Below are 20,966 nucleotides of genomic sequence, written 5' to 3'. Positions count from 1 at the left end.
GCTATGCACCAGCTAAAAGTATGTTTAACTCGACAACCGGAAATGCAGGGCTGCTGTCCAAAACATCCGGCTTTAGCAAGCGTGTGACAAATTGAGACGTCTGAGAAGCCAAAAATAAATAAAACGCAGCCTTTAGAAGAGCATTAATTAAACTTGTATGACGGCGCTGTAAACTATATTTTAATGTAATGATGTTCAAATAATGCCTCTTGTGTATGCTATTTAATGTCCGAACTTGGCATTGATTTCTTGTGACAGCTAGCTAACGTTACTGTAGCCCCAAACAGTTTGTTTGACCTAGCGATAGCTAGCCATCTGTTCACTAATGTCATGTACTCATTCTACCGGTTCCTGGTGTTGAATCTGAGTTCCCATTGTAAAAACCTCACAGTCTCGTTGCGATATACCGGATCGGTGAAGCGGCATGTTTTGAGAACCCGCCGAGACGAAAATCCAGTGCTTCTCTACTCAACAATTGCGAGAAGGGCGACCAAACTCTGCCTTTTGCGCTCACCACACTGTCATTCAAGCACCGGGCCAATGGACGACATTAACCGAGTTAAGAGGGTCTCTATTGAAGGCAACATTGGTAAGAGTGAGCATGATTTTCAGGCAGTTGGAGTAAATTTGAGGTGACAAGAGTAGAATATTGACTTGAGGAAGTTGATCGTGGAGAAGATGGCGGAAACTGGGGTTTTGTTTGAAACTGTTTAGTGAGTCCGGTGGAGCTAATAGTACAGAAAGTGAGAATGAGTGGCGAAGAAAAGGGGACACAAAAGAAGTAACGCTGTGGTGTAAAATAGGAAACTAGACTTTTTTGTTGTCAGAGTGAGGGATTTGGATCAATGCTACTTGGGAAATCCGTAATGTGTGTTGGAGGAAAGTGTGGAGTCGGTGAGAGTCACAGGAAGTGGTCGTATTTAGATTGTTTTATTGTCTGCCGAGCAGAAGAAGCGTGCTTTAAGACTCAAAAAGAGTCGCGTGTCTCCTATCCAGCGTGTCTCCTATCTAGAGGCGGTGAGAATAACAAGTGGCAGGGAAGAAACAATGATAGTAGAGCCACCACAACCAGTGAAGGGTCCTCATCAACTGAGGGATTATGAAATGCTACATGTTAAAAAGGTGGACTTGGTATTATTTATTGCAATGGTCATAAACTGTACAGCATAAGTGGAGGAGAAGTCTAAGAAAACGGGAATCATTGTGAATGCCACTGAACGTTGTTTGGGTCTTCGTGATCCGCAGCCGAGGCCGTGCAAGAATTCCTGTCGGTGAATGTACTGCCATCACAGGCCACTGAGCCTGTGTAGGGTTGTATTTTGGAGTGGACTGTGACTGAATAAGTGGGATGGGTTTTCTTAGTTGATGTGTTTTATTTTGTATGGTGTTGTTTTCCCCCTTTCCCGCAAATGTTTTTTTTGTCTTATTCAATATCCCGTCCAGCTGGTGGCGGTAATGCACCATTAAGGTTGGATGCCAACCGCCGTTAAACCCCGTCGAAGAAGAGTATTGACTTGTCTGGGTTGGTGATGCTGTTCTTGTTCTATGCCATCTTCAGCGGTAGGAAAGTCGACATTCGCGCAACTCCTGCAGTTTGCTGGCCAAGACTGGGAAGTGGTTCCTGAGCCCGTGGGGAAATGGCAGAGCATCGATAGTGGGTCTTCACAAGTAAGTTAATCACCAATGTTGACAGCTTATGAATGTGGGTCATGAATGGTCACGTATTCATATGCCATATTATTAAAGATAGTTTACATTCAGTCTCCTTAAATTAAATGTTGTTAGCTACACAATCAATAAGAGAGACGGGCTGGGGAAAATCCTTGTTTATTGTATGTTTTATCTAATTGCTTGGTTACTTTGTTCTGGCCCATCTCATCAGCAGAAGGTCAGTAACCTGTTGGATATGATGTACCAGGACCCTCAGCGCTGGTCCTACACCTTTCAGACCAACTCCTGCATGAGCCGCATGCGCACCCAGCTGCAGCCACCACCAGCACACCTGTTCAGAGCAGAGGGCGTCCCTGTGCAGGTCTTTGAGCGCTCTGTGTACAGTGATAGGTAAGAGGATGGGGAGAGGGCAATTGATGCTGCTGCTTGATAGTTTGTGCAGCTGTGCCCATGCTGCCCGTCTCCATTGCCTCCCCATACACACTTCATTTCTTCAGGTATGTATTTGCCCTGAACATGTTTGAGCTGGGCTGCATCAACTCTACTGAGTGGGCTGTCTACCAGGACTGGCATTCCTTCCTGGTGGAACAGTTTGGCCGTCAGGTGGAACTGGAGGGCATCATTTACCTCCGAGCCCCCCCACAGGTACAGCCTTACATTCACTCTAGTATAAGTTGCTTTTATCAAGGGTGACTCACAAGCCATACAACATTTCCTAAATATAATTAAATATGAGTATCTGTACACATGTGAGTACAACTCCGCCGAAGGTTTTGGGAGGTTACAGTTGATGTTTTGTAGTAGATTGTGTTTGTGTTCCTGTCAGAAGTGTATGGAGCGTCTGGGACAACGGGGGCGGGTGGAGGAGAAAGGAGTGCAGCTAGACTACCTGGAGAAACTACACACCCAGCATGAGAGGTGGCTCATAGAGAAGAGCACTAAGTGAGTACGCAACATGTTTAGACAAACTGACATATCCTGTTGTTCCACTCAGTTTTTATTATGTGAGACTTTCCCTTGATTGTTATCTTACACTTATGAAGTGATGATGCTAAGATCTTTTGAGGTATTACATTTCCCGTTGTTGAATTTGCAGCAATGGTCAGTGTAATTCTGAAGGTTCTTGGGTGTTACAATGGTCAGTGTTTCATGCAGTGACTATCTCTCCTTAGGCTGCACTTTGAGCAGTTGACCCGGGTGCCTGTATTGGTGCTGGATGCCAGTCTAGAGTTTGAGGAGGACCCTAAGGTGTGGGCCAAATTTATCACACAGGTATGTGACTCATATTTTTTTCTACATTCATGCACAACTACACACACATGCCTCTTGATCTGAAGGTTGTACCACAGTTTGACGGTCATATCTAGATGGGATATGGCTTTTGTCAAATTATGTATTTTTGGTGCGTTTTCGCGAACCCTAACCCATTTCCTCACCTTAAACCAAGTCTCCTAACCTGTTATGATAATTCTACTTACCTGCTGTAGAAGTTCTCTTTAACCTACTACGAAAAGTCAATATTGGGCTTTCGACTCTGTCAATCACCTCATTCTTATTGGCAGACTCAATAGCCTTGATTTCTCAAATGACTGCCTTGCCTGGTTCACCAACTACTTCGCAGACAGAGTTCAGTGTGTCAAATTGGAGGGCCTGTTGTCCGGCAGTCTCTATGGGGGGACCACAGGGTTCAATTCTCGGGCCGACTCTTTTCTCTGTATATATCAATGATGTCGCTCTTGCTGCGGGTGACGATGTCGTCTACAAAATAAGCTTCCAATACTCTACTCAGCAAACTGGATGCAGTCTATCACAGTACCATCCGTTTCGTTACCAAAGCCCCTTATACCACCCACCACTGCGACCTGTATGCTCTAGTCGGCTAGCCCTCGCTACATATTCGTCGCCAGACCCACTGGCTCCAGGTCATCTAAGTCTTTTCTAGGTAAAGCTCCGCCTTATCTCAGCTCACTGACTGTGATTACACCCACCCGTAGCACGCACTCCAGCAGGTATATCTCACTGGTCATCCCCAAAGCCAACACCTACTTTGGCCACCTCTCCTTCCAGTTCTCTGTTGCCAGTGACTGGAATGAATTGCAAAAATGGCTGAAGCTGGAGACTCATATTTCCCTCACTAACTTTAAACATAAGCTATCTGAGCAGCTAACCAATCGCTGCAGCTGTACATAGTCCATCTGTGAATAGCCCACCCAATCTACCTCATCCCCATATTGTTTTTATTTACTTTTCTGCTCTTTTGCACACCATTATCCCTACTTCCACATCATCTGCTCATTTATCACTCGTGTTAATCTGCTAAATTGTAATTACTTCGCTACTATGGCCTATTTATTGCCAACCTCCTCACACCATTTGCACACACTGTATATAGACTTTTTTTCTATTGTGTTATTGACTGTACGTTTGTTTATTCCATGTGTAACTCTGTGTCGCACTGCTTTGCTTTATGTTGGCCAGGTTGCAGTTGTAAATGAGAACTTGTTCTCAACTAGCCTACCTGGTTACATAAAGGTGAAATAAAAAAAATATTGATAGAAGCTGTATCCCTTCTAGACAAAACCCAGTTTGACCACATGGGGGAACTTATGACAGTCTTGCTGTTGGAAAACGTTTAACTTGGCTTCAAAGACCTGAATTTTTACCTTACTGTTTGTCTTCAATATTAGTAGTAAGGTGCTCAATATGTCATTAACATTTGATGTTTTCACATTTGAATATTTCTGATGTCTTGTGTGTTTGATATGAAGTATTTATTGGAATTGTATGAGGTTGTTTGATATATTGGGTTCTTGGTGGTCTCTTATTTCCCTCTACTTAGGTGAAGGACTTCTTCAGTGGACTATGAGGTACAGTCAGTTGTGCGGCTATGAACTCCATGGGATCAAGATATCTGCAACCATTTGGACCTCAGTCAGTATATGGCATTTACAAATGTAAACTTGCAACTGTTCTCTATCTGATTTATCCCCCACATCCTTTCACTATATCCTCACTTATTTTGGGGTATGTCAAACTTCCAATTGTGGGGTTTCCGTTGGCTAATTACAGATTTTAGTATGTAGTTCGTGAATATAGAATCAGATCTATATTGGACCATATTCAACATAAATAAAGAAGCAGATTTTGGATTGTTATCTGGGAACTGTAAAACAATAAATATGCTACAATCTGATGCAAAATTGTCTGGTGTTGTGGGAATTCTAACCAATCAGGAGAGACTTTCTTCATACAATCATACTTTAATATCAATTAATTATTGCAATTATGGATCTGGTCAATGTTAAGGTCTTAGAGTGGACCTAAAAATGGTTCCACTCCTCCCCGGCAGATCACCTTGTTTTCTTCTTGTGGCTATGTGTATCAGGTCATAGCGCACAAACAAGTCATGTTAGTTCCGTTACTCCTCTGTTCAAACCAGACTCTGTTCACCTCATATCTCCACACAGCTGTGCCCTTGAAAGATATGAGAAGAACGGGTTGGACTGAGACACTGGTCTCTCTCAGGAGGCAGAGTGGAAAAATACCTTCAAACAGACAGTGGAAATGTACAGGTTTAAGGCTCATACAGCACATGTGCATAAAAGTTTAGCATTGAGAACTATTAAAGTCATTCTTCATCACATTGTCTCTGCTACTGTATACAAGATTAAAGCGCTTACAGGATTTGTCCCCTTACACTGGTCAAGTAGTCTGTTACAGATGTTGTTTCTCCTCTATATTGGTTTCGACTTCAATGTTACTTTGGGTGTTTAGTTATTTACTTATTCCTGTATTTATGGTGTCAGAGTTGCATCCTATTTGAGCTGCTTTGACATGTAATTCAGAATACCACATTAATAAATATTTTGTAGCCAAATCTGATAAAAGGTAAATTAATAAATTGAATTAAAGTTGTAGTGGTTTATTTAATTATTTTGTATACCTTTTTTAGATTGTTATTATCGAGTATAAGCTTTATTTACCAATGTCTTCATTGTAACGCAGTATGAATTGGTTCAGATTCACAGTTGACCAATTCAACAACATGCAAAATATTGCTTTAGAAACGTGGACATCGGTTTCGAGAACTAATCTTGGAGGATTTAATAATTTAACTAAAACTAACGTAGGCCTCCGCCAATTTCAAAAGATATACGTTTTCAGGCAAATGTATTAAATTCCAATCAGTTAATATTTTTCCCACGATCAATGGATCCGATACTTTGGAAAGCATCAATTGCATGGCTTTTACTACCTAATGTAAGTACGTCAATAGGTTTCGATTTCATAATATTGATAGGCAGAAAACCGATAAATAATTGTTTTATTACTGTCAAGAATCTTTAGTCATGCGAGTTTTTCATGAACATTTTCAATTGACTTTTGTTTAATGTTTAAAAAAAGGCGGCCAGGATGATGCAGGGAACTTTAATGAACTATTCAATGGTAATGACTATTTAGAACAAGCAATGGTATACATAAAAACGATGTGTGTCTATTAGTGGAATCTTAATCTCCACATGGCTTGTCTAATGAAAATAGTTTGAAATGTTAACTAATATTACTGTTTTTTAAAGTGTGAAATCAAAAGGGGTTCTAACAGCTAGAGGATCATCCATCAACTAGGAGTATAGTCCTACGACCTAATGAATGTAAATGTCTGGATAGTTTCGACAGACAATGGCCTTGGCTAAATGCTGCCTTGTTGTCGTCCCTCTGATGTGCACTGGGGATCAATCAGAGAGTTGTTAAGATGGCTGGAGTCAAAGGGCAGCTGTCCACTATAAATGCCCTGTTTTCTTCTGTCTGGACTTGTGTCTGCTCACAGCATCATTTCAAACCAAGACAAGCTAGAAGGAGGCTGACTAGTTGATGCCATCTTCTCTTTACTTTTCAACGTGACTTAACGCTACAGTGGAAACACCGCTTGTCAAAAATGGAATGCTTGGCATGGCTCGTCCTTTGCGCGCTCCTCATCTGCTTTTTCAGGCTTGGCAGTTCGGAGAAACTGTCGCGCCATTCCCGGTATCACAAGAGCGCACCCGAGTCCAGTTTAGGAAATCTAAATTCGTACCATCCCAGCAGGTACCCTCTCTACATGATGCAGCTGTACCGCTCCTTCAAGGCTGCAGACTCCTCACAGTCCACGGCTGTCAACACCGTCGGCGCAGCCGATGCCAGCCACTTACTGCGGCATTCTGACTCAGTCATCAGTCTCATAGCAAAAGGTGGGTAATTGTTTTAGTTTGTGTTAGGCATATTAAAACGTGTTACGCTCTATTGGAAACACTTTCAGGGTTTTCTTAGTTTGTTTAGTTGGTTTGGCATTTTGAATATGCGTTTCAAACATTTTACCACATTATTGAACTGGCCATTCAGTTTGACACGTCTTTAACTTGTCACTTTTTGGACCAATAATACTTAGTTTGACGTGTGTATTGTAGTTTACGATAATGTGTTTTGACTTGTAGTTCAAGCAAGCGTCCGAGCCAGGTTAGATCTCTTCACACATGTCCTCTCCATCACTGCCAGCCACTTTGGTTGCAGGGTGTGTTATCTGCGTTTATCAGATCTTCCCTCTTTACAACCCAGAAGTGTCACAATGCTTATTCGACTTTAAAGGCTTTTTTATGTGAGCGGGTGTGTGTATTAGCCCCTCAGACCGCTATACAAAAGGGGGTTCAATACACATCCTGCTCTCACCCTCTGCTGCCCTCTCCTCCCACTCCCTCCAAAGCTTTGACGTATGTCTAGTAGCTAGTTTGTGGTGACGTATACGTACGTTTTGTTGATGGTACACTGACTGTATTCAGCTGGTTTACTTAATTTATTAGTTTCTTCCAGGTTGCCATCAAGTGGGTGAGAAATGGACCGTCACTTTCGACATGTCCTCCATCTCTGCGACTGACGATGTCCAGCTGTCAGAGCTTCGGGTCAGACTACCAGCTTTCTCCGCCTCCAAGCGCGTCACATTGGACATTTATCACTCGCGAAAGCAGGACTGCGAGTCTGACACTGAAATGTGCCGTGACGAGCGCCTTCTCTTGGGCAGCTTTGGCGCATCGCCCAGTGACACCAAGTCTCCATTGAACGTTTTCAATGTAACAGCTCTGCTCAAATATTGGTTGCACCAGGGAGACGCAGTGACGGAGAGTCAAGAAGCAAGAGTTGGAGATGTGATGGAGGAAGATCACGGGAGTGGGGTAGATGGAGAGATCGACATGCCCTACATTAAGCATTTTACGCACAGGCGAAGGAAGGTTCACCATCCGACAGCCGAACGGGTTATGATGGTTGTCTTCTCCAAGCACAACCTGCCTCGGGATGGCGAGAGCGCACCCACTCTCATCCGTACTGTGGAGCACTCCAAATACGCAATTTTGGACCAAGTCAGCGATGAAGCTCAAGGGCGACGCCACAAGAGAAACCGAATGGAGAGAGTGCGGATGGCTGGCGGAATTGCAGCGAATGCTACTGGGTCACTGGCTGAAGCCGTCCAACGCCCACTATGTCGGAAGGTGGACATGTGGGTAGATTTCGACCAGATCGGCTGGAACGAGTGGATTGTGTATCCAAAGCGCTACAACGCGTTCCGTTGCGAGGGCGAGTGCCCTACTCCGGTGGATGAATCCTTCAGTCCCACCAACCATGCATACATGAAGGTAATATATGAAAACAAAAACATACCTAAAACAAATGGAAACGTTTAAGTTCCTATGCATTTATGCTTAGTGCAGCTTTCCGTAAAATATGCTTATTTTCTTTTTCAGAGCCTGTTGAGACTGTTCCATCCGGATCGTGTGGAGTGTCCCTCCTGCGTGCCTACGCGCCTCAGCCCGCTGTCCATGCTGTACTATGGTGATGAAGACCTGGTGTTACGGCATCATGAGGACATGATCGTGGAGGAGTGTGGCTGTCACTGATACCCCAGCCATGTTACCTCACCCTGTAACCAAAAATACCACTTATTTAAAACGCTTCACTTAGAATGGCATGTTGTGCATCATGAAATGACTATTATTGAAGGTGTCCATCTGATTCAATTTATACTTCAGGCTGTTTGTGGTCTGTAACATGGAAGATCCATTTCTTTGATACTTACTATATCTTATACAGTCATCATATCAGGTGTTCTTATCTGAAACAGCATTGCATCTTAATGTGTCCTTAGATTGAGCCAATGTATTTACTTTATGATAAAGATGTACTGTTATTTATTTGAATATTTCAAGAAGAAAGACTTCACTTTTTGGGTCGTACTTTGGCTGTATGCATTTATATCTATATATCTATATATATATATATATATATCTATATATATATATATATATATATCTATATATATATATATATATATATCTATATATATCTATATATATATATATATATATCTATATATCTATATATATATATATATATTTATATATATATATATATATTATATCGACAGTTTTGGTATTTAAGAAGTTTATAAAGGAATATTCTGCCAAAATGGTATCTTGTTATGATTACTTTGTCACTCATTTATTAAAGATATTTTTGTACATTGAAAAAAATATATATTAAAGCATTTTATTCTGTTCATCGAAGTGTGACATTTATTGATTTAATCCACTTAAGTGAGAAATGTAGGACATTTCAGTATTGTATTGGCCTGTATTTTTGACTGCCAAAAACCTATTCTGGGGTGAATTTAAATTTACCAAAAAAATAACCACTTATATTTAATAAAAGTTAATGCAAGTCCTTTCAATGATTTGTTAATTTCATGTTCCCAAACGGTATTGAGTGATTTCATTTACAACATTTTTATATTTAGCTCCATTTAATAATTTTAAGTTCTTGCAACAACTTGCCACTTGGCTCCGTTTAGAGGATTGTGGGTAATTCAAGTTGTTTTGACTGATTTATTTTACTTTTCTCTTAACATGCATACAACTTGAATCAAATTTACATTTCTATATTAGTGTTAAAATGTGCAATATGCAGAAATCGCTCTGCCATTTTCTGGTTGCTAAAAATCTAGTAGTTTGCCAAATTTTGTGACAAAGAAAAATTCGGAGTGTAGAGAATATTTGTACCATCTAAACCACTGAATAAATTTTCTATAAACAAAAATGTTTTTTCAGCTGTTTGAAGCCAGTGTACAAAACCCGAAAGTTAGACACAAAAAGGAAACTTAAGAACAGGAGGCATAGAAATAGTACACACAGAATGGATCTACTGCTTCTCATCCTTGCTTTCAATGCGAATGACAGATTGATAACTCAGATTTCTATGTGAATTTGGTCGGGTTTATCAAAAAGTGAGATATTGCAGCTTTACGCAGCTTGTTGTGGAGCATGATTGATACTCTATTGATGCATCCATGCGTCACTAACAAAAAAATCCCCATCAAAATCCGTCAGTTTAAGCGTTAGTTTTTTTTGCATGGGCTGCAGCGGTCTAAGGCACTGCATCTCAGTGCAAGAGGCGTCACTACAGTCCCTGGTTCGGATCCAGGCTTTATCACATCCGGCCGTGATTAGGAGTCCCATAGGGTGGTGCACAATTGGCCAAGCATCGTCTAGGTTTGGCTGGTGTAGGCTGTCATTGAAAATAAGAATGTGTTCTTATTAACTGACTTGCCTAGTTAAATAAAAGGTTAAAAAAATAATCTCAATCAACCCTCCACATCCCTCCATGTCGGTCTTCCGCATCTGCGGTGGAAGGTGGCCGAGCCAAAAATCGGTCTTGTAACAAAAATGTCAACGGTTTTGCCTACAAACTATTTTGAACACTAGCGAAGCCTCTCACGAACAAGATGATGTTCTTAATTTTGCTCCATGACCCCCACAAGTATCACTAGTACTCATCTGAAGGTAACCTATACAAACTAACGGAAATCTCGAGGTAGTTTTGTGCTAAGAAAAATAAGTGGTAAGCCTAAACAATGTTAATATCTAATATATATATAATATTGATATTGTATGTAGATACAACTGTTGTTTTTTACAGTGTACTTGAGAATAGGATGGCCCCCAACAAGCCTAATATGTTCTTAAACTGTCATGATGAACTGATCAAGACAAGCGTGTTTATGGCTTTTCAGACCAGTTACTTGTGAACTGCTTTACCATCCTCACCTCCACATATATTTTTATAGTATTACTGCACAGATTATGGGGAGACATCAGTGCCCCTTGTAAAAAGGCCCAACTGAGCAATTTCCTAGTTGATTGTGTTCAAAGCAACGCGTATAGGGAGGAAATGAACAGAGCAATGACTAGGAATGGGTCAAGACAGGGGTGGGGAATGGTGGAAAGAAAAAAGCAGTTGTTTATTTTAGGGGTGCCAGGAAGCAAGAGTGACAGGAATGGGGGAATACAGACCCCCTAACAAGAGCAAAGTGGTGTTAGTGAAGCTACTGTGTGCATGGCTAGGAGGAGTGGTAAAGTCCAAAGTGTCGTTCCACATCTTCACACACCCCTGCCCTGAAATTACACCTAAGTCTCTCTCTTAGCAAAAGGAAAGACACTGCCCTCAGATAGTTTTAACCCGTGCACCAACTAAGAGGCAGGATGCTTTCCAAAACTAAGCTGTTAATGTCATTTATGCAAGTACAGCCAAAAAAAAAAAGTGTGATCACAGACAGTCAAGAGGTCAAATCTGAATTCAAAGCTATCATCAAAGCCGCATTAACTAATAACTAAAGCTCAGTGTTGAGCCCAGATGAATAATCACTGTTGCCTCCATGACAATCCATGCTGATCAATAGTAAAGCAATTTAAACAGGCTGATCTGTTGGGGTGACAAAAGTCTGTCATGGTCATTGGGTCCTCCTATGGCAGTGGTCATTATGGGGCCTGGGGTGGACCCTTGAGTGTTTGTTCAGACACCACGGCAGGGCATGGGGAACTGGCCCAGTGGGTTTCCCGTTAGTGCTGCAGTATAAGGATAGTGACAAGGAGCCAGGTGTCACAGCTTCTCTAGTACGTGTCGATTTTCACACACACTGAACCCTCATGAACAACCCCCTTCTGTTCCCCAACACACACACACAGAACCCTGGTGGTCAGTCCATTGTTCAGATAGTCTAGTGGGCTAATATTGATGCAACACTGTTTATGTATCCTAAATGTTGTTTCACAATGTCCTATGCATAGCACCCTTACTTTTATTGGTACAGATTCCCACAGAGAAAAAAAAAGATTGACAGTACATAGGATGTTATGCATTATTGAATTCTGACAGAGGAACATACCTTGGTTCCTGCTTGGCAAGTAGGGCATCTGGTTGACACTCCTAGTGGCTAGGCAGAATGAAGTGCTAGATTACAATTTGAAAAATGTCTGCAGGGCCCTGTGGTGTGGTGTGTCATTCTTGCTTTGTTCTGACTGGACCCGATACCCGACTTACTGCTAAATAACTAGTTTGACAGAGTCTCACAGACAGGTAATATCACAGTCGCTTGAAGGCTAAATGTCCCAATTTACATTGGGATTTATCAGAATATGTAAGCACCCATTTAATTTAATTCTCTAAATAACAAAGTCATGAATGTATCACCTCTAAAGCATATAATGGATGTTTAAAAAAGGACGAACCTACTTTTAAAATAATCATAGGTCTTGTTGTTCAAGTTCTTCCATTTACAGCCAATATGAATCATAGGCAGCCCAATTCCGATTTCTTTTCCCACTAAATTGATCTTTTGACCAATCACATCTTTTCACATTAGACCTGTTCCAGAGCTGATTTGATTGGTCAAAAGACCAATTAGTGAAAAAAAGATCAGAAATACACTGCATTTCTAAAATCAACCATATAGGCCTACTGCTTATAACGTGCATACAGACAGTGTGGATGAGAGGAAGGACATCATGGTGTGTATTGATTACTGCTTTCCAGGCTGCTGGTTCTGGAATGTTATCAGTTGCAGGAGGGAACTTCCTGAAGAATTCCACAGATGTAACTCCTGCAACACTACAAACACAGGACATTTACCGCTTTGCTTCACAGAAGAATGGAAGCGTACCAGTGGATGTGTAGCCGCGGTGCCGATAGCTTCTGATGGATGTGAACAGTGACATCAAGTTCAACCATTGTAGTGCGTTTTGAGTTCGAGCTAAATTTAACATTGACTAGAGGTAAAATTATCTAATGGCTTCATGTACATTTAAAATGAAACCTTTCAGGAAAAGCTGGAATTGTAATTTAGAACTCATAGTAACGATATCGTCTTTTATTTTACTGTTACATTAGATTACCAGTGGAATAACCATTTGTGGGTCATTCATTTTTTTCTGTAAGATACCAAGGGGTTTTCCCGTAGGGGAACAGGTATTGCAGTCAGCAACCCATTTACCATGAGACTAATGACACTTGCCAGATTACCGAGAGTGCCCGAGGGTTTGACAGAAGCTATCCTGTGATTCTGGAATACACATACCCATTCTATTCACACAGGTTACTTTTTAGGAAACAAGTCTACTACCAAATATACGTTCTCTTTGCTTTATTTCTTCTTCTTACATACCATGTGAAAATGTATTTATTTTGTCTCAAAACTTAAAAGGTGACAAAAACATTCCTTTGTATGACTATCTGTAAAAATGTAAAGTTTTTTTGAAGGCAGTATTTGAAGAGAGATGAAGGAAGGGTGGGTAGCCCATGATTAGGGTGATTTGAGTGTCAAAATAATTTTTAAGAATGAAAACAATTGTATTGAATCGTTACCTCCACGCCACTCCTCTGGGGCAGTCTTTTTCAGTGTTGTTGCTGGGTTCACAAGAGAAAGGCAACAGACTACCTTTGAGCAGTTTTCACAGTAATAACACCACTGGTATTGAAAGTTAACACACATCAACTAACGGACACATCTGTAAACACAGGGTGACAATATTGTAGCGAGTCTGGACAGGGGATTGGCTGGGCCTCTTCTTTAGCATCATGGTAGTATGTGAAGTTGTTTCACATCCCTCTAGAATGCTCATTTCACCACCAGTTAGATGTCCATTTCAAACTGTGCATCATCCCCTTCACAAACAAAAACACGTGTTAATTTATTTCCTACTGACCCTATATAATAGCCTATTTGAAGAGTCTGACAGGCAATACTTTCATAAGGTGCAAATATTGAAACCTGAAAATTATCCAAACATTGAGCTTCCAGTAAATCTGAACATTTTCTCTCATTAAATAACATATTTTCCATAAAACAAATTGATTTCCTATGACTGTTTTCGGGGATGTTATTTTGTTGTAGGCACAGTAATCTCTGAGATACGAGTAAATAGTTTTCCTGCTTGACTGGATCACGTTCTTACCAGCACTCCTGTCAGCAGGTGCCGTGATGTTGTTGTTCAGTGGTTCTCCATTATGGGCCTTTACATTGAGGATGTGTTTGGAGGGTGGGCTGGTGACCCCTGGAATGTCAGGGAGAGAGTACGGTGGAGTCCTGGCCAGTGGGGAACTGCGGCACTCCAGCAGGAACTGCCGGTCGTAGATTATTCTTGTACCTAAGGTGAAAGAGGAGGGTAGGGGTAGAAATGTTCAATAAATAGTGATGCAAATGTTATGGATCAAACAGGAGCACAATCCCTCCATGGCACTCATCCTGTTCCGCAGTCCTATTTGGTTGAACCCTCCCTGCACTGAAACCTCACACATCAAATACTCTTTCATACTTTTCACAACAGGTGTCTGGATATTTTGGAACACTGAGAACGTGTGTGAAGTGAAAGCTCTACATAAATAATGATAATTAAAAATGTGTGTACTTTTAATAATCTACAAGTGCATAAATAAACATACCGCCCCAATTATTTGATATTTATGTGTATGGCTGAAAAAAACTACAACTAATGGCATCAACAAATGAATCAAATGCAGGGATTGCATGAATCCTTAAAATATATATGGTGCAAAATGGTTCTGTTTGTACTGTCCTCTGTGCTGTCCTGTCCACAGGGTAGTCAGTCACTGATATCTGCTCACCAAAGGGTGGTTCAAGGCAAGCTAGCCTACATATAATCGGCCAGCTGCTTTCTGTGCCAGAATTTCCCACATTACTGATGAGTGGCCTAAAAGGACAAACCTCAGCAAAAAGGCAGAGGAGTAACCTGTGGGATCCCTCCGTGCATTATCCCTCCTGTTAACCTTGGACTAATATTAGAGCAGGAAACTGAGCTCTCTGCGTCCTATTCCCTATATATGGGCCCTGGTCAAAAGTTGTGCACTCTATAGGGAATTAGGGGTGGGAATTGCAAGGGACCTCAGGATATGATATTACAATACCTAGGTGCCAATTCCTAATTTATTTCAACCATTTGATGTCCATGATGTACTAAATGCCTTATTGAAGAGCGATGTAAAATAATCCACGGGGGCTTGATCCCCTTTTGCTGCAGCTTTCTGCCCCACTTATTGCAGAATCATTGACCTATAGTTTTAACTTGACAATTTATTCTGTGGTTATCCGTAAGATCTGGAAAGGGACACAAGTCTTCCACCTACACAAAGGCAGAGATCCTTCTGAATTGGATACCTACTGTCCAATTTCCAAGCCATCTTGCCTTGACAAAATCCCTGGCCAACTCTCAGCCTAGAACGGTTTTAACTTCTCATTCTGTTCTTAATGAGCACCCAGGTCTTAGACCTGGACATAGCACTGTTTCAGTGGCTACAATTGTCTTAGATGATGTGATATATTGTTTAGATCATAAAAAAGTCATTGCTGACTTATATATTGACTTGTCAAAGGCGTTTGACACAGTTAACCATTTCTTACTTGTTCAAAGATTGTCTGAAATAGTTATTGAACCAATTGCAAGTTGCCTATCTAATGGAATCAAATGTAGTTTCTTCAATATTACGAAAGGTGTGCCACATGGGTTGATTCTGGGCCCTGCTCTCTTCGCTATTTATACAAATAATATGTCTGTTAAAACCTGTAACATTCATCTCTACACGGATCATACAGTTATTTACCCCCGTGCCCTCAGTACAGCAGGCCATTCATGACCTTCAACTTTGTTGACTCAATTCAAAAATTGCTTACCGATTTTAAACTAGTGCTAAATGCTAATAAAAGCAAATGTATTTTGCTCTCTCCGTCTCATAATATTGACCATGAGGACCTGCATATTTGCACATTAAAGGGAGCATAAATTGAGCAAGTTGGGTATTTTGATTGGCAATAAGCTCTTAAAACACACATTGAAAAACTGACCCAAAAAAAAGAGAAATAAGATTGGTTTCTTTTCTAGTAATAAATCCTGCCTCACTTTGGAAAGTAGTAGGAAGATTTGCTTGAACAACGCTTCTCCCAGTACTTCATTATGGTGATATAGTCTACATACATGCTGCAGCCTCTGTTTTAAAACCTCTAGACTAAGTCTATCACTCAGCACTGTGTTTTATCACTGGGGACAATTTTCATACACATCACTGCATTTTCTATAGTTCTGTTGGCTGGGAGTCTGACTACCAGAAGGGCTCAACATTGCCTACTTTTTGTATTTAAAAGGGTTCTTCAGAATCCCCAACTACCTCGGCTAACGTAATAATTGGAGATCCAGCAACTTTCAGCCCCGCTCTCTGGACTGTCTGGTTCTGGAGGACCCATGGGTCTCCACTGAGCTGGGAACTTGACTCGCTGGTCTCCATTGGACAGTTTAGAGCCAATTTGAGGGAGATAATATGTGATAGTTGTGTTTGTTTTGATTGATCTTGTTGTATTGAATTGTGGATTCATGTTCACAAGGCTTCCTTGAGAATGAGACCCTAGTCTCAATGGTGATCCCAGTCTAAATAAAAGTAAAACAAATTAAATCATCACCTGAGCACCACTTTCCTCACAATCTACACCACGGACAGACGGGCGCGCGCACACACACACACACACACCAAAAAAAAATCACAGTATAGTGATTCTCACAATTCTATATGTAATGCAATACTGTGATTTTATTGCGATTCGATGTTCCAAACAAATTGCTCACCATATGTCTGCTGCAGGAGGGACAAGAGAGAGACATGGGAAAACAAGTGTATATCAGTCATGGAAATAAAAGTGCTGAAAACAAATTGTCTCCCTATTTGGATAACAAGCTTTGAAGGAAAAATACTGTGGTTTTGGTGCAGGTACAGCCAACTAGCGCAGGTACAGCCAACTAGCTCAAAATAATATTGCGTTATTGTCAAAACGATACATTGTCAAAAGTAATATCCCAAAAATGTAACTGTATTTATTTTTTGCCACATCACTATAGGGAATAGGGTGCCATTAGGGACACTCCCTGGGAGTTAACCAGCTCACCATGACATCACCACATGTCAATAAACAAATGTCACTATTATTCAGGAAATTAGTAGGAACATTTTTATCCCTCATATCTTGCTTGTTATTGCATATTTTACACATCATTCAATGCATTTAAGTTCTAGGAAACTCTATATGTGTCTCATTTGTTAATGGCATCTTAAAGATAAGAAACTGCAACATGATCTGGCAGGTTCTGCTAGTGCATTAATCATCTCTGAATCAGTGTTGAACGCCACCACCAACACTTCAGCTGTGACCAAGTGAAGAGGGAGGAAGTGAAAGGCCTTGTGTGGAAACATTTAGTGCTTTCCTGGATCCTTGAAACGTCCCTAACCTAAACCATAGCAGTTTGAAAATGTCCATTTCAAAAGGGTTACATCAGAGTTGGGATGTCACAAGGATTCGGTTTAGACTTTTCCGTGTGGAAACGCTTTAAAAAACATGACAGGCAACAGTGTCCTAGCCTACATATTCATAATTCAATTCACAATGGTATGCAATCCATGCATTAATCATGCAGCAAATATGTTCTCTGGGACTACTTCAAATGTCAGATACTTTTACTTTGCAATGCACTCTAGTCTCTACCTGCTTGCTCTACCTGCTTCATACGATATGAAAGCACTCATGTCAGTTGTTGCACAGATGTGACCACGCATGCATGTGCATATAATGCATCCTATGAATACAAGAAGTGGGGTGGCAGGTAAGTCTAGTGGTTAGAGCGTTGGGCCAGTAACCGAAAGGTTGCTGGATCGAATCCCAAGCTGACAAGGCAAAAATCAATTGTTCTGCCCCTAAACAAGGCAGTGAACCCACTGTTCCCAGTAGGCTGTCATTGTAAATAAGAATTTGTTCTTGCCCAACTTGGTGTGTCGCAGCTCTCTTGGGCATTTACTGTTTTCTATTTTTACTAATGCCATTCCTAGCCTTAAGTAAAGCCTGTGTCCATGTATGCGTATGATTCACCATTATACACGCCGGAAAACACAGATAATGATATAATTGCAACCCTAAACAAAGAGTTGTTCCGTTTTAGAATGGGTGACTAGTCCTAAACATCTCTCAAACTAAAACCATTGTATTTGGTGCAAAGCATTCCTTAAGTTATACACAGACCTCAGCTGAATCTGATAATGAATAATGTGGCTGTTGATCAAGATGATTAGACTAAACTACTTGGTGTTACCTTAGATTGTAAACTGTCTTGGTTAAAGCATAATGGTTCAATTACAAGTCAGTGGTTGTAAAGATGGAGAGAAGTCTGTCCGTGATAAAGAGATGCAGGCTGTTATCTTTATTATTGCCCAGTCATATGGTCAGGTGGTGCAAAGAACGACCTAAGAAAGCTGCAGCTGATCCAGAACAGAGCAGCCAGTCTTGCTCTTCACTCTAATCAGAGGGCTACTTTCCAATGTGTGTTTTACGAGAGCTTATTGTCAATCAAAATACCCAAGTATTTTTGCTCAATTTAGGCTCTCTTTAAATGTGCAAATATGCAGGTTCTCACAGTCAATATTACAAGACCGAGAGAACAAAATACATTTGGTTTTATTAGCATTTAGCAATACTATGCATGCCAGCCTCTCTTGGTTATAAGTTGAGGAGAGTGACTGCATCGCTTCTTGTTTTTATAGGAAACATTAATATGAAAATTCCCCCCAAAATGAACTTACTCCACTAGGGGTCTTTTCACAGCCCCCAGGTCCAGAACAAATTCAGGTAAAGTACTTTTTAGAGCCATGATTGCATGAACTCCCATCTCAGACAGCCCAATTGAACACCAAACATGGTTTTAAAAAACAAATAAAGTAACACCTCTCCCCTATCTGACTTCATTACACTTGTATGTAAATGTTAACTGGTATGTATAAGTTATGTATGTAGTGTTCGGTCAACACATTATACACTTTTAAACGTATGCATCTCTGTTCTTGTCTATTATTGTTCTGTATTATGTTATATGTGGACCCAAGGAAGAATTGCTGTGGCTTTTGCAACAGCTAATGGGGATCCTAATAAAAGCCCTAAATCCTTGAACTGATTAAATGTTGCAGACGCCTGTCATAAAACAGAATATGAATTGAACCTACAAAGTGGACACTTAAACTCTGATCTAGGAAAAAGCTGACAAGTCCATGTTGTCAATTAGGTCTAATTTGCGGTAACCATACCCATATCCCTGCCCTGTCTGTTTTCATTTAACATAATAAAAAAAGGTTAAACCTGTGATTTCCATTGCATAATCACTTCGGTAATTTGCTGGGACGGCAGGTAGCCTAGTGGTTAGAAAGTTGGACTAGTAACAAGATCGAATCCCCGAGCTGACAAGGTAAAAATCAGTTATTCTTCAAGGCAGTTTTTTGTTCCCAGTAAGCTGTCATTGTAAATAAGAATTTGTTCTTAACTGACTTGCCTAGTTAAATAAAGGTTTAACAAAACAATCACTCAATCTATTGTTGCCATGCTATAAACCAGGGGTTGAAATAAGCAACGCTTGACGATGAGTTGGTTATTTGAATCATCTGCCTTGTGCTAGGGCAGAAACCAAACCGGGGCCCCGGGACTGCTGTAACTACTACCAAACTAACTAGTTGGCTTAATTATTTAGCTACACACATGTTAGCTAAGTGACGATCTCTCGTAGTTATGTTGTAGTTGTCTATAAGTTACCACTACTTCCAGTTATTAGCCGAGACAGCTGATTGAAGCAAGATTCCTACTGATATCAAGTCACACCAGCTGGTACATGATGATGATGATCGTGGTGGTACAACTTAAACAACGTAAAGTTATACTATATACCCTTTATAGTTAACAAGCGGATGCAAACAATGGCACGCTATCAGAAACAAAACAAAGTCACTGAGAAAGACATGAGCATGTTGCAGGCTGAAGTTAATGCGTTTGTCAGTGTACAATACTGCACCGCAAACATTTTGCTAGAGAAATTTGACTGCTGGCCTTGTCCTTTATCTAGAGATTTGACAACCCATCGAGGTTGTGTTCGGGGCACCTGCATAGTAATTAGGCTTGCAATCTAATAATTTCCCGTTGAGTTACATATGGCATAACATACATATATATATAAGGCTAGCTACTGTTACCTCCAGGAGTTATGCTGAACGGAGTTCCTCCGGGAGTTGTGGAGTAGTCGTGGGGCACGTGCGCCGCGTCGTTTATAGTCACCCATCTGGTCGGAATGGACTTGCTAGTAGTGGTTTTCTGACAGCCCGAAGACATTTTTCCAAACACAGGGCCGTTTTCTAATATCTACAAATTAAACAACGTAAAGATCCTGGACATTAAACTTTTGTTGTGGGGTTCTCAGTTCTTTGCTTTGGATCAATAGCAAACTAGCTACTTTTCATAAAATAATAAGTACAAATAATGTTAACTAGTCACACATTCCAAGACGCAAACCTATAGCAGAGGCCAGGTTCTTTATTTATTAAAGGACTTTCGCACACGTTCTTCCAAACTCACCCTCAGCACGCACTCATTGATATTCTACCGCCCCCCACTGTTGGATGGTGGGGTTTCTTAGACACAGTATATCGACAAATGTCCAAGTTGGAAAATAGCGAGTGAGCCAAACTGATTTAGGCATCAATCAATGCGGTGTAATAATATGATACTGTTAATCAGCGTGTCTGTGTTCTTGAAAATGTTAGAAACATTATAGTCATATAATGACGGATGCAATGCATGGCTTTTGAGTAAAGATGACCTATTCCATATCCTGAGCTATTACTGACATAATGCTCCAGGACTTTCATAATACAACTTTCATAATAATACAACCAATTTCTCATTGCCAGATCTGCTCCCTACCATATCCTTCTGTGAAAGAATACCCCAACTGTGAAAACTTTAGAGCCATTGAAAACAAAACAAGCTATAGGCCTCTGGCCATCCGGTGAAATGTATTAATATTGTTCACATACATTCAACAGGTAAAATAATACTAATCTCATACAAACTCACA

General features: G+C 40.7%; 3 protein-coding genes across 7 annotated transcripts; 2 read left to right on the top strand and 1 right to left on the bottom strand.

The window, feature by feature from the left end:
• Nucleotides 1-39: 39 nt before the first annotated feature.
• On the top strand, nucleotides 40-5,604 carry dguok (deoxyguanosine kinase). Of its 5 annotated transcripts, none has more exons than XM_035736166.2 (7): nucleotides 40-589; nucleotides 1,559-1,668; nucleotides 1,886-2,061; nucleotides 2,169-2,316; nucleotides 2,498-2,613; nucleotides 2,844-2,943; nucleotides 4,511-5,604. In XM_035736166.2, exons 1-7 carry the CDS (start codon nucleotides 331-333, stop codon nucleotides 4,535-4,537), a joined length of 936 nt encoding a protein of 311 aa, XP_035592059.1. In that variant the 5' UTR covers nucleotides 40-330; the 3' UTR covers nucleotides 4,538-5,604. The 5 variants fall into 5 exon arrangements, with proteins under 5 accessions (XP_035592059.1, XP_035592060.1, XP_035592057.1 ...); XM_035736167.2 differs by having other exon boundaries at nucleotides 1,883-2,061; nucleotides 2,501-2,613; XM_035736164.2 differs by having other exon boundaries at nucleotides 1,883-2,061.
• An 830-nt stretch (nucleotides 5,605-6,434) lies between these two features.
• On the top strand, nucleotides 6,435-8,960 carry LOC118357934 (nodal homolog). Its single transcript, XM_035735241.2, has 3 exons — nucleotides 6,435-6,899; nucleotides 7,516-8,333; nucleotides 8,442-8,960. The coding sequence occupies exons 1-3, from the start codon at nucleotides 6,608-6,610 to the stop codon at nucleotides 8,592-8,594; spliced, it is 1,263 nt and encodes a 420-aa protein (XP_035591134.1). The 5' UTR covers nucleotides 6,435-6,607; the 3' UTR covers nucleotides 8,595-8,960.
• Nucleotides 8,961-13,153: 4,193 nt separating this feature from the next.
• On the bottom strand, nucleotides 13,154-20,586 carry LOC118358386 (eukaryotic translation initiation factor 4E-binding protein 2-like). Its single transcript, XM_035736162.2, has 4 exons — nucleotides 20,465-20,586; nucleotides 20,086-20,251; nucleotides 13,980-14,171; nucleotides 13,154-13,689 (listed from the first exon to the last, which is right to left on the bottom strand). Exons 2-4 carry the CDS (start codon nucleotides 20,219-20,221, stop codon nucleotides 13,658-13,660), a joined length of 360 nt encoding a protein of 119 aa, XP_035592055.1. The 5' UTR covers nucleotides 20,222-20,251; nucleotides 20,465-20,586; the 3' UTR covers nucleotides 13,154-13,657.
• Nucleotides 20,587-20,966: the final 380 nt, after the last annotated feature.

The sequence above is a fragment of the Oncorhynchus keta genome, chromosome 25 (genome assembly GCF_023373465.1).
Source record: "Oncorhynchus keta strain PuntledgeMale-10-30-2019 chromosome 25, Oket_V2, whole genome shotgun sequence".
Taxonomy (NCBI): Eukaryota; Metazoa; Chordata; class Actinopteri; order Salmoniformes; family Salmonidae; genus Oncorhynchus; species Oncorhynchus keta.
The sequence above is the reverse complement of the archived record's forward strand: the minus strand, read 5'-3'. Positions and strand labels throughout refer to the sequence as shown.

Coding starts and splice junctions, on each gene's coding strand:
- LOC118357934 (XM_035735241.2), top strand. CDS start 6,608: ATGGAATGCTTGGCATGGCTCGTCCTTTGCGCGCTCCTCATCTGCTTT. Junction 6,900..7,515: donor CATCAGTCTCATAGCAAAAG/GTGGGTAATTGT, acceptor AGTTTCTTCCAG/GTTGCCATCAAGTGGGTGAG. Junction 8,334..8,441: donor CCAACCATGCATACATGAAG/GTAATATATGAA, acceptor TTTCTTTTTCAG/AGCCTGTTGAGACTGTTCCA.
- LOC118358386 (XM_035736162.2), bottom strand. CDS start 20,221: ATGTCTTCGGGCTGTCAGAAAACCACTACTAGCAAGTCCATTCCGACC. Junction 14,172..20,085: donor GTTCAGCATAACTCCTGGAG/GTAACAGTAGCT, acceptor CTTTCACCTTAG/GTACAAGAATAATCTACGAC. Junction 13,690..13,979: donor ACCTGCTGACAGGAGTGCTG/GTAAGAACGTGA, acceptor TTGTTTGTGAAG/GGGATGATGCACAGTTTGAA.
- dguok (XM_035736164.2), top strand. CDS start 331: ATGTACTCATTCTACCGGTTCCTGGTGTTGAATCTGAGTTCCCATTGT. Junction 1,669..1,882: donor TCGATAGTGGGTCTTCACAA/GTAAGTTAATCA, acceptor CCATCTCATCAG/CAGAAGGTCAGTAACCTGTT. Junction 2,614..2,843: donor CTCATAGAGAAGAGCACTAA/GTGAGTACGCAA, acceptor ATCTCTCCTTAG/GCTGCACTTTGAGCAGTTGA.